The 12438-nt window shown below is 41.0% G+C and overlaps 1 protein-coding gene across 1 annotated transcript in view; it reads left to right on the top strand.

Moving 5' to 3' along the window:
• Nucleotides 1-12438, top strand: part of tex264a (testis expressed 264, ER-phagy receptor a) — a 57862-nt gene that overhangs the window by 4193 nt on the left and 41231 nt on the right. The window contains exon 2 of the mRNA XM_035632615.2: nucleotides 7455-7676. Within this exon, the coding sequence (XP_035488508.2) occupies nucleotides 7455-7676 (222 nt within the window). The remainder of the gene's footprint in view (nucleotides 1-7454; nucleotides 7677-12438) is intronic.

Here is a 12438-nt window from a genome sequence, read left to right as displayed (position 1 = left end):
CTGTTTGGTTCGTCCTCTGATCTACTGAATTCTTCACTTTGTTACAGCTTCTGTTGCAAACACTCTCGTAGCTCCCCATGACAAGCAGGAGAAAATGAAATGTCATGTGTAGACGTGAAAGGGAGTGGCAGTGAGAGATGAGGCGAGGTGTGCAGCTGCCTTCGAAGAGGGGTATAAATTGGTTGGAGTCTGACTTACCTTGAGAGCCTCGCCGTGCTCCAACTCATCAATCGGAATTTCAGATCAGAGCGCAGAGCATCGCTGCACTCCCAGTCAAATTTATTAGCATTTTACTGCCGCTTGTCTGTCTGTCGACAGCAACAACATGAAAGGGAAGCTTCTGGCAAGGAGTTGCTGCTTTTAAAGGTGGATGTATAAAATGAGAAATAAATACGCTGATACTCTGATGTCTGGTCCCACAGGTCTTCAAGTCAATATTATGCGAGATTGTGGACATGCTTGCTCCCGCCATTGTAAGGCACCCCATTATTGTTTATGGACATCTGTGCACTGAGTGAGATATCGCGAAATGAAACGGTGGTAATCCAGACAGAATCGTAAAAGCTTCTTCATCCTGAACACACCGTTTAGTGTTTTTCTAGGATGCCATTCATTCTAGATTCACTCAACAAGGTGACATGTTGCAATTTGTCAGTGAAACAAGATGGTGAAGAATGTCTTAAAATCTTTTGCACCATCAATCCTGTGACATGTATTGGCTTTTCCGGCTGTGTTATGATGTGCAGGATATTAGATTACAGAGCTGAATATTTATCAGTGCAGCTTAGCAGCAGCGAGGAGGTGGTGGTGAAAGAGTTGAACATTTGTAGAGAAGGAAGAAAGCCACTGCAGAGGAGGGAGGGCTTCATTCATATCTCCTATTAGAGGAGATTATTTCCCTGCTCTGTGGCATCTGGCTGGAGGAGTGCCATACTGAATCCAGCTGGCTCCAGGAGTGGTGAACCAGCAGCACAACTGTGGCAAAGGAAAACTGTGTCCTGCCTCCAGCAGGCTGCTTCTCCTCGCCAGTAATTATACATGCCAGAACTCCCAGGATGCCATGTGTAATTACCAGCTAAGTCTGAGCACAGCCCTAAGGGATAGAGCTGCACTTTGTGAAAGAGAGACAGACCGAAAAAGAAGATTTCCACTGGCTCCTACCACAGGGGGACAGCGGGGCCCATGCCTCATGCTGTGGATGCGTTATCTGATTTGGGTGCTTGAGGCCCCCCCCCCCTTCCAAAGGAGGCCGCATTTGCACTTTGTGGTCTGAATAAATCTTAATTTAATTTTCACAGTCATTACAAACAAAGATGTGTTGACGTGGGTTAGTATCAAATCAGTCAATGTGATGGCTGACTTCGCTTTGTACCTTAATTAAACAAAAAAAAGTCACTCAGTGTTCGGGTCAGTTTGCTTCAACTGCATTTGTTTGGCTGAGCATTCCTGCTTCACTGCAACTCCTTCAGCCCATGGCAGCATACCTGCGGTGCCAGTGCTGTGCCTCTCTGTGCATTAGTTTCAGTTTCTTTCCTTGTGACTTTTGTCTCCGCTGCCTCATCTGCCTCCGGGAAGGGGGGCTGGACTGGGGGGGTGGATGGCTTTCAATCAGCCCAGACAGGTTATCGCGCTGACACACTGAGGCATGAGGCGGCTCTCGTTGAGAGATTGCTTATCCCGTAGTCTTCTGTTCTTCTTGCTCCCCATGTGTCAGGTTCTTTGCTTGTTCGTGGAAATGCCCTAAACACCATCTGTCTCAGTGTTCCAGATGCAGAGAGAAGACGATACAGAACAGAGAGACGGAGGGAGAAAACTCTTCTGCAAAGGCAGTGATGTGTATTGTTTTGCAGTTCATTCATCCAGTGCAATTGAACTGTAGATGAAATATGTCTTCTTTAAGTGGGGGGGGGGGTTCCTGTTCTTCACAAACTTGCTGTGTTCTTTATGAATGCTGCATTTGCTGCTTATCGTGCTTCACTGCAGACGTTGATGTGAAGATGGTGTAGAGGTTCGACGATTCTCCAAATTTGCCGATTTGTTGGCTGCAGTGAAATAACCCTTTTACAATCACAGCCTCACAATGCCGTTCTGGCAAGTGCACGTAGGTCAAACGTGATGAAAACGACTGATGCACAATGTGCTGCATTTGGCTTGTTGAAAAGGTGCAAATGACTTTTTATGTCATTTTAGTAAAACTAAACATGTGATATTTGGGTCTTACTCCGAAGACTTTCAGCATTTTATCATGCCTCCGGGCAGGTGACAGCCAGTGGCCTGAGGCTTTATGTTTTTGGCTTGTCCGTCCGCACGTCCCGTTCTTCACATTCACTTGGACTCAAAGATGAATTGATTCGATTTTGGTGGTCAAAGGTCAAGGTCACAGTGACCTCATTTTTTTATGAACGCCATAAATTAAAGAACACCCGTAGGGGATTTCATTACATTGGGCAAAAATATTATTCTAAGTCAACAAGCATATTTTATACAAGTCTGGAAAAATATTGTGTAGACTCACAGTGCATTGTACACTGGGCGTATATCTTCTTCTTCTTAATCCTCTTCTTCTTGTCTTGTTTTTATTGTGAGTTGTTTAATTGCATACATACAGGATAATCTTTAAATAACGGTGCTCCTATGTTTCCTTTATTTGGTTTATATTTTTAACTTACAGAAAGAGCTGATGCTATTCTCTTTCAGTGTTAATCGCTTCCACCCTACTAATTAAAAATTAGTAATTCCTCCATCAGACAGAGAATGGTATCCTCTTAACGAATTTGTCTTCAAGCTACAGAAAAGCAGAGTGTCCGCTTGCCTTGTTTGTCCCAGTGCCTCCTAAACTACTAACACAAATGAGCAACTGTAAATGGGGCCAGCTTTAAAAAAAAATGTATCCCAAGTGGTGAGCAGAAAGAGCAGGAAAAAATGAAGGGTTTTATATTGACTGGACTCAATGAGACAAAGACAGAAGAAGTTTTAAGGTAAACAGTACACATTTAGAAAAGAAAAATACAAAACAACAAACGAACAAAGGGATGTACAAGTTTCATTACAACATTTCACAGTGTGAGGCAGATGAGCCTCAGTTGTGCAGGAGAGTTGCTGGGAGCAGGTGTGGGGAAGCCACGCCCAGCAGGTCAAACACACACGGACAGGACTGACTAATGAACAACTCGCAAGAGGAAAGGCAAACACGTGAGAGCATAAGGGAAAGGGATTGTAGGGGGGATACTCGTAAAGAGAAAGATGAGTAAATGAAGGGAGTAAATCCTCATTACGTGTCTGCTAATAAAGAATTACTTCTGTCAGCCATACCTTTTTTATTGTTGGAGAGCGCATCCATCAAAAATGGCCCTTGTAGCCTCAAGCAAAGAATTGCTTTTGAAATTACTTTTTCTCCCAACAGGTCTCTAGAGACCTGGCGTAGGGGAATCGTGTAGAGATGTGAATGGCACAATTTGTGTGGGGAAAGCCATCTCAGAGTCCCATGGGCCAAGAGCGCTACCAAAGTTCGCTGTATGTAATCTTTTTTTTCTCATTTAATGAGTCTGCTTAGCATTGGGAAATATATGAAATGAACATTTTGTCACACTTGTAATCAGCAGAGATGTATTCAGATTATGATATTTTTTTGTAAATCATGCAGATTGTTTTATGAGTTTGCAAGTCACTGTAAACTTCATTGGGTTTCTTCAGCTCGGTACAGGAACATAATGCATCATTGTTCAGTTACTCAGGTGAGGAGCTGCACGGCCCCCCATTATCTGAGTCTCTGCTCCTCACGTAGGCCAATCAAAAGCCCCAGTCCACTTCCCTCAGCTAGCGGGCAGCAGCCGACTTCTCGTGTGCTGCTGCCCAGCTCGGACAGCATCGGAGAATATCTACCTTTTTGTTGTGTGAGAATTTCAGACACAAACAAAACAACTACGGTGGGGAAGACGAGACAAGTCCAAGTACATGGAGTGGTGTTCCTCTCTTTCCTAATTGCCTGGAGTCTCTGCGATGTGTTATCTGGAGGGAAACAGAGATGAGATGCAGTCAGGGCGGCTGTTTGTTCTTGCCACTGTGTGGGATGTGAATGATAGCTCGAGCCCTGAATGATATCATTAGTGATCTACTGGTTTGGCTAACACGCTCTAGTCTATCAGTGCAGGGGGCATGAGAGATATAGTGAGATGGCGAGATAGTGAAGCAAGGCTGTGGGAGGACAGTTGTTATCCCCTTTGTGTTTGAATGGTTACTGTTGTGTGTTATCAAAGACCACCGGTGTTGACAGGGAGAAGCTGCGTACATAAGCCTTGTTGACACCCCATACATTTGATTTGTTCACGTAGGAAAAAGGGCAATGCCGACAAACCCCCACACATACATCGAGATGAGAAAATATGAAATGTACTGTAATTCAATTCAAACAAAAACATAGAAATAAAAGTGTTGAACATCATGGGCTGGATAGCAATTCAGTATTAATATCATAATGATGATGGGATCATATTGTGTTGATGAATCCAACCTAACTGAAAACAATCACATTTTTTAAATTGATTTAAATTAATGTTTTACTTGTATGAAGAGGTAGGGATTGCAGTGAAAATGTATTTGTTTGATTGTATTTGGGATTTTTGTAAACCTTTGACATATAAAATGTGTATGTTATGAGGCAAGGCATTAATCACGGCAAAACTTTTAGCCAACATTCTAAATCAGCATGCTGACATGGTCACAATGACAACGTAACTGTAATTATTTTGTGATAAAATATTTTTATTGACATTCAAATAAACATTTCCATAATGCATACTTCACTATATATATATATATATATATATATATATATAAAATTTGTCCACAGTTTGTCCTGCTCACAGTCAAGTTACCATCATAGTGGGATTTCTGAGAGGGTGTAATAAAATAGATCATTCATTTTTTTTCTTCTATTCAAACTCCGTCCGTATGCATGAAATGATTCTACTATCAGTATCTGAATTATATACATAACAGTTCTATCAGACATGTAGTTGTCTCTGTAACATTTTTCACCCTCACATTAACATCATGTCACTTCTTTTATAATAATTTTATATGATTTATAAAAACTATAAGAGTTTTCCATTTTACTCATGGGTTATCAGTGTATTAGTGTAACTTTTCAGGTTGTTATTAGCTAAGATTGTGTGGATTGAAGGTATTTTCCCTTCAATGTTTTTCCATTGAGCAGTATATGATAATAATGTTTGATGCAATGAATGGATGACAAAATGTCCATTCCTTGTCCTGTGATTTCCTTCGTCCTGGGAGTACTTGCTTGCTGTGCTGATGAATTAATTCTGGTGCTTACCAGTGGGTGATGGTACATGTCAAAACACAGGCAATGAAAACATACCGTTAGTTCTTAACATTGATTATTATATTGCATGGATTTCAGGCATTCCTCCAAGTCCTAATGTGCAGATACTTCTGTCGTCATATGAGTGTCGTCATATCAACAAATCAATGTAAACTTGTTGAAAGTGCTCACTCAACAAGATTTAAAAATTGTTTTTACTATAAATGTCAGCATTGTCACATTGCAGCGATAATTGTGTCTGTCTGCAGTGACTCATTGTCTAATTGTAAACAGATCTAACATGCCACCTTGAATGAATAATTCCCTGTCAAGAGCAGGTGATCTGTGTTGAACATGGAACCATCTCTGTCAGGTGACCGTAAACATTATCTGCTCATGCTGAACAGGCAGTGTCACTCTTTATTATCACCCACATGATGCAGACATTAAGAGACACTGAGGGTGAGGGGTGGGATGATCAAAAAGATTTATCTCAGCCCCGGTGTCTCGGCGACAGCCAACAACGTTGAATTACGGCCCAAAAGCTGCTGGATGAACAAAGTAGGACCGTGGGAACGGTACATTGTAGTAGCAGCATAACGCAGCCAAATAATAGCCCTGCATGTGAGAAACGAGGAGGAAAAGAAGAGAGGGTTGTGGCGTTTAGATGTGATAATTATGAGAGGATGCCAGGGACATGAAGATGAGTGTTGCTGGCTCCCATCTGTGACCCTTCAGTGCCAGCCCTCCACAGACGGCCAGTGTCACAGAGCAGCAGGTTTGAAAGGAACATGACAGGATTTTTTTTTTTTGCCTTTCTCAAAGCATTTACTACAAATCATATAGATTTCATATACATTGTTTTAACTTATGTAATTAAACTCGACCTCCAGACCACTTGTTAGAAAAAACTTTGTGTGCTCCCACAAGATGATTTTAAACTGTCCTGATGTTATAGTTTCCTTAGGCCTATTATATCATTATTCTATCATTATTATATCAGTACATACTTTCTCATAGCAAGATGTCCGTATAGACAGTTATCATATGTAAATGAATGATAACGTTACATTTTAGCTATTGCTGCCTGAAAGTTATGAATCATTTAGTTGGACCTCTGAAATACCACAGCGCAGACTAGAAAATGGGCAGCAATGTTAAGTGTACCCATGTAATTTTCTATAAATTGACAAAAATATGCAAAAAGCTTGTGCGGTCCTTTAGCAACAGCTCCCACTCTCCATCTGAAGCTCTTCAGGCAAAGTGTAAGCAAACAGATCTGAGTGGGATTATCTGTCAGATCCTCCTCCTTACAGCTCGCTTGGTGATTGAGACATAAAATGACAAACCAAATAATTATCACCCAGAAACCCTTTCATGGAAAACATAAGTGACTGATTTTGTGAAATACAAAATCTCAAAACCGTTTCCTTATTATTTGCAACATTTCTGGCACGCTCTTCTTGCCCAACACGCTCTCCAGCACAGACACAATTTGAACCGCACATATGTGACCTGGCTGTTGGATATGTGGAATGGGATGTTTACCAGAGCCGGCATCCCTCTTTCTGGTGACGCTTCAGACTATGTGAAGGTGCAACGTCTCCACAAGTTTAAATCAGACGGCTTCTATTTTTACCTCTACACTTGTGCAGTTTTGTGCTGACACAACATTAACCACACCAGCGGCACGTCCGGTTTATCCTCCCATACTTTGTCTTTCGTTGGGCATCTGTCACCTGCTGTTGGTAAAGCTAATAATGTGTAATAAAATGCTGACACAAACCAGATGCATCTAATTTACCTGAAGATATAAACTGTGATAAAACACTTACTGCCATATCCTCTTCAAATTAAATTAACATGTTTTCTAAATTGTGATCCATTTATGATAGATCATTATATGTCTATCTTAAATCCAACAGATATGTGCTGTAATATACTAACACAATATAACTGCATGAAAAATGCTATTGTTTTCTTCATTACATTGCTTTGTTTGATGGATCTTATAAAATGAGATTCAACTGTTGTGAAGGGACTCTGAGGGGCCTGAAGTGGATTTGTAGTTTTTTATTTAAAAATTTTACTTTGAAGCTTTATCCCTTGTTTCCTCTCTCTGTCCCTTCAGAGGCCATCAGAGAAATGTCGCTACGCGGTGGGCAGCGTCCTGTGCGAGGGCGAGGAGAAGCCGGATGAAGAACTACAGAATTTGTATGAGAAGTTTGGCTTCAAGGTGTTTTCTCTGCCAGAAGTGAGCCACGCTGTGACCACCAGCTTCCCCTGCGCTACACCCTTGTCCCACGTGCTGGGACCTTACAGGGTCTACCCGAGGCTTGCTTCATACATCGAGGTACGGGCAATATGAGATACCATTAGTCATTCTAAGGCGCTTTAGGTACAAAGCATATTGTGTAATAAGGTGCAGATACTGAGTCAGGATTTATCCCTTTATTGAAAAATGAGCCCTGAGAATCCAGTGTTTTCCAGTGTTCAATTTTTCTCCGAAAGTTCCATAATAATTGCTTGTTTCATGCTCCTCTCCTACAAAGACAAGTGCATGTCAACATATTAGAAACAGGAGTTTTCTTTTCCCTCTTTTTTCCTCTTACTGCAGTGGTTCACAATCACCTTGTGATCATATATCTGTCCTCTTTCCCCGCTTGTCAAAAGACCCTCGCATTTGTGTTGTTTAATTCATCACATGAACAGATGAAGTCTTTAAAGCAGATTAAGAATAGATGACATAGTAGGAAATGAAGGTACGTCTGAGTCCCGCAGCCCATATGCTGGGCTCCATGTCCTCAGGACAGGCCTCAAAAAGCTATTGACATTTACTGATGACATTTACACACAGGGATTCATTTAGGGACATCCCACTGCATGAATAATGCGCGATTTGTACTTGTGTGTGTGAGTGCACACACATCTGTGCGCACACGTCCGTCCATCTGTTTATTTTAGCTTCTGTCTGTTCACAGGAGGTAAAAAGGACCCACTTCCTATTCAGAAAATGTACCATTATGTCTAGAAATATATGCTGGATGTTCTCGCATTCACCTTTTGTAGGTGGAACTTTTCTTTCTCATATTCACAACAGAGGAGGATGAGGAGTTTACAAAAAACTGTCCGATGGCGAGACGGGTCACGTCATTTGAGTGCTGAAATTCATTGGTATTCCTGTGTAACTGTGTATTCACTTGTCTGCACAAATCCATTGGATGATCAGCAAATAGTGGTGGTGTGAATGGTACTATTATGCCATAGGAGTAGTACTTTACTGCGTTGAAGCCTCCATCTGTTGTTGTATTGTGTCGAGCATAGGCAAGTAAGGGGAGGGGGTGATATTTAATTGGCTGTATCCAGCTATGTCAGCATGTTAAAGATATGTGAAAAAGGTCTCTTTCACCCCGGCCCTGTCACAGACCTTTTTATTAGAAAGCTTAAACTCTTGGCACAAGTTTGGGGTTTTATAATTTGTTCATTTGTACAACAATTACGTGGAATGAGGGCAAAATGAGCATCAACACTGTCTTTTGTCTCCCAATTTGTATTGGCTAAATCTTATGATTGGAGACTAACAGACGTCTCCACACATCACCACCAGCTGTTTCTTTGCACCTGCCCATGCAGATATCGCCCCACGTGGCACCCTGGCACCTCAGAGTTGCTAGTGCACCAACTAATAAATGATGCTTCCCACCCAGCAAACACTAACAATAGGTGAATAGGTTTTGTCTGACTAACTGAAATTTGGTCGCAGTAGAAAAGTAAGTCACAACAGCAATGCTGTAAGAGTCATTTATTGTCATTGTGCACAAAAAAACTGGTGTTGAAAAGAAAGACCTTTTGCATTTTTGGAAGTACAAGGTTTTTCTTTTCACTCTTTTTAGGTTTTAGTAGTTTAGTAGTAGTAAGTCCTCATCCACAAATTCTAATCCTTTAAGAACCACTGTCTACTCAGTCCATCATCGTTTTCCACCATTCTCATCTTTTTTGCAGTTGGCACTCTTCATACTGGAACACAGAGGGCAGGACAAACTCCTAACATGTGCACTGACACAGACTAAACGGTCTGAAGTCACAGGGAATAGCATCACTCCATGTTAAAATTTAGTAGTATTCCCTTTTCGGCTCTAGTGCTGTTACATAATCATGGCCAGTGTCAGTGTGCATCTGTTGTGAGCTCGCAGACCTGTCTGTCAAGCAAGCTGATGTCACCGTGAAGAAAGCATCAGTTTTTTAACTTGGCAACTTGTCTGGAGGTTGAGGCGCTGGCAGGAGTCCGTCAGTTGACCTGAGTGCTGTGACAGGTCGTGAAGGAGGCGCTCATGTGCGCAGATATGCAAATAACAGACTAACATCCAGTTTGAGTTGTGGAGTGGCGAGTGCACTATGCAGACCAGCTACAGTGAGGACAATGAATAATGGAGTGTGATTTAGAGAGGCTTGGTTAAGAGTATGGTATGTGAATGTGTGCGTATATAGTGTATGTATGATTAATTGAGTAGGTTTGTAGAATATGGGACTCGTAAAGGAGGGAGACACTGGAGTGACGTACTGTACTCGCCTTGTACTCTACGGTATCTGCTGTGGGTGTATCTGCTCAAATTCACTGCTGCAGCTGAAACAAGGTGATGAGAACAATGAGACTGAACTAAAACACACAATATACTGGCCACAAAACTAAAACAGTAGCTAAAAGACACAAACATTATGTTTCACCCACAATTATCAGCAGACACTGTTTACTATTACACATGGTCATTTGACCACCACACATTGGTATCAGTGCTTATGTTTACTGATATGAAATCTTCTGATGTCAAACTTTATAAATCCCAAATGGGGAGCTCATTTGCCACCAAAACAAGCCTATGGTTAAACTAAAATATCAAGCCTCAATTACATTTCTTTGTCACAAAGGTTTTTATAATCATAGACTGTATATAAAACTGGACGTAGTCACCGTGTCCGGAGACTGAAGCAAGAAAGAAAGACTGTTTCTATAGAGAGTCCATGAGAAAATGATCAAACTTGTCACCTGATGTATAATGTCAGTTATGCATCAAGTGAGAAGTTTTGTAAACATTTTGTAAATTATCGTCAGCACCGTATGCATTGGGTGTGTGGATAAGGCGTGATTGACAGATAGTACTGTCCAATAGGTGCAGGTTGCGGGTTTAGGTGGGCAAGATCTCAGTCAGCCCCACCCAACATTCCTCCAAATATGGTTACTTCTGGTTTGAAAAAATCCAAGATGGTCAAAATGCTCAACTCAAGGCTTCAAGACTGTAGTTCACAAACCAGTGGGTGTCACGATGGGTTGCCCCTTGGTATCAATAGATCGATGGAATATCTGATGTCGTTGTAATTTGTGGTCAGCAGCTGAGCATTGATATCAGTCCAAATGAAAGCATCGAGAAGGAAAATTGAACCCATGAAGAAGTTGCTGTTGCACTATATTAAATGACCTGGTCGAGCCCTGATAAAGCTTTGTGAATGCATCTGTTCTGGGCCTGAAGAATAAAAGGAAACAATCAATGTATTTTGATTTGGTGGTTATCTCAGACAATCCCAATAGTCCCTGTGAGCAGAGACGAGATGCAATGCTGATAGTTCCCCTCCATTCAGCATTTATATGCTTTACGTTATAGTTTGTAAAACCAAGAAAAATATGATTGTACTGAATATATATATTTTATATTGCTGACTTGTACCAACCAGTGCGGTGAAGATGAATTCTGGTGTTCACCTCTGTCAAAATGGAGGCAAATCCTGTCTATTTTCACCCCTTTTAGTTGCTGGCACCTTCACGCTCTACCACTGTAGTGTGGATTCCTCACCTCCATTCTGCTCATGGTTTATTGACCAGACACTCTTGCCCATCTTCTTTGATGTTATTATTTGTTGAATTAAATATAGAAAATTTGTTTTGCTTGTCCACAGCATTTATATTTCATGCAATAGCCTGATTAGAGGTTAGCCAGGAGAACAGCACTTATTCTCGGTGTATCCACCGAGTAAACAACCACTGAGATGCCCTTCGCTCTGTTCAGACGGTCTGTTTGTGGGTGAATATAAATGAGACAGCCACTGTTTTGGGACTAACTGTTACCAAAATGGATTGTGAACTATGGAGTTGTACTGTATTTGCCTGTTCTGTTATTGAAGTTCGCTCCGATAAAATCTGAATATTCTTGGTGTCTAAACTCTCTATAGATTGCATATTACAGCTCGTCTGTCTTTCTGTCTGTCTGCTTGTCTGTCTTTCTGCTTGTCTGTCTGTTTGTCAACCAGCAGAATAGTGAACGTAGAATTTGCACACTTAAACAACTCTGCTACCCCCACTCATTCTGTGTGTCTGTGTCTCTCCTCTTATGAATCTTTTACAGATATATATATATATATATATATATATATATATATAAAAAAAAATATATATATATATATATATATATATATATATATATTTATATATATATAAATATATCTCGGCGTCGGAAATCTTGCAGACCCTAATATCGGTATTGGCCCCAAAAAAACATATCGGTCGTGCTCTATTTGAAGCATTGTTCAAAGATAATTTTTTCCCTTTTTGTCCGACTTTCCCCAACTGTCTCGTTGTAGAAAGGATATGATGATGGAATATGCCAATAAGATTTGCCATCACTAATTATTTTTGGATAGATGTTGGTAATTTTCAGCACCTGAAAAGGAGTTTGTGGATTGCATTTATACAGGTGGGGTCTTTGAGGGTAGGCTACCTGCAAATATTTTGAAGGGATAATTTGGTTTTTGGGGAACCGGACCATATTTCCTGCTCAGCCAGAGTCAGACCAACCTACAGATGCTTTGTTACATCTCTGTACGCAGTTTGAAGGTTAACCAAGCTCCAATTATGGCTATCTGGGATATCTGTGGAATCAAAAAGGAACTGTTATATGGTGCCTTCAAGCTGCAAGCTGAAAAAACAGTGTGTCCCACTTGGGGAAAAACAGGACAAAAGTGGTGCTATCTGATCATCATGTTAACACCCGTGAGGTACACTTTAAGCTTTTATCCAGTAGACCACAAACCCAAAAGCAGCATTGTTGGTACACACTGTAATCATC

This window comes from Scophthalmus maximus, chromosome 6, assembly GCF_022379125.1.
Source record: "Scophthalmus maximus strain ysfricsl-2021 chromosome 6, ASM2237912v1, whole genome shotgun sequence".
Classification (NCBI taxonomy): domain Eukaryota; kingdom Metazoa; phylum Chordata; class Actinopteri; order Pleuronectiformes; family Scophthalmidae; genus Scophthalmus; species Scophthalmus maximus.
Note: the sequence above shows the minus strand (reverse complement) of the source record. Positions and strands in the feature narration are given on the sequence as shown.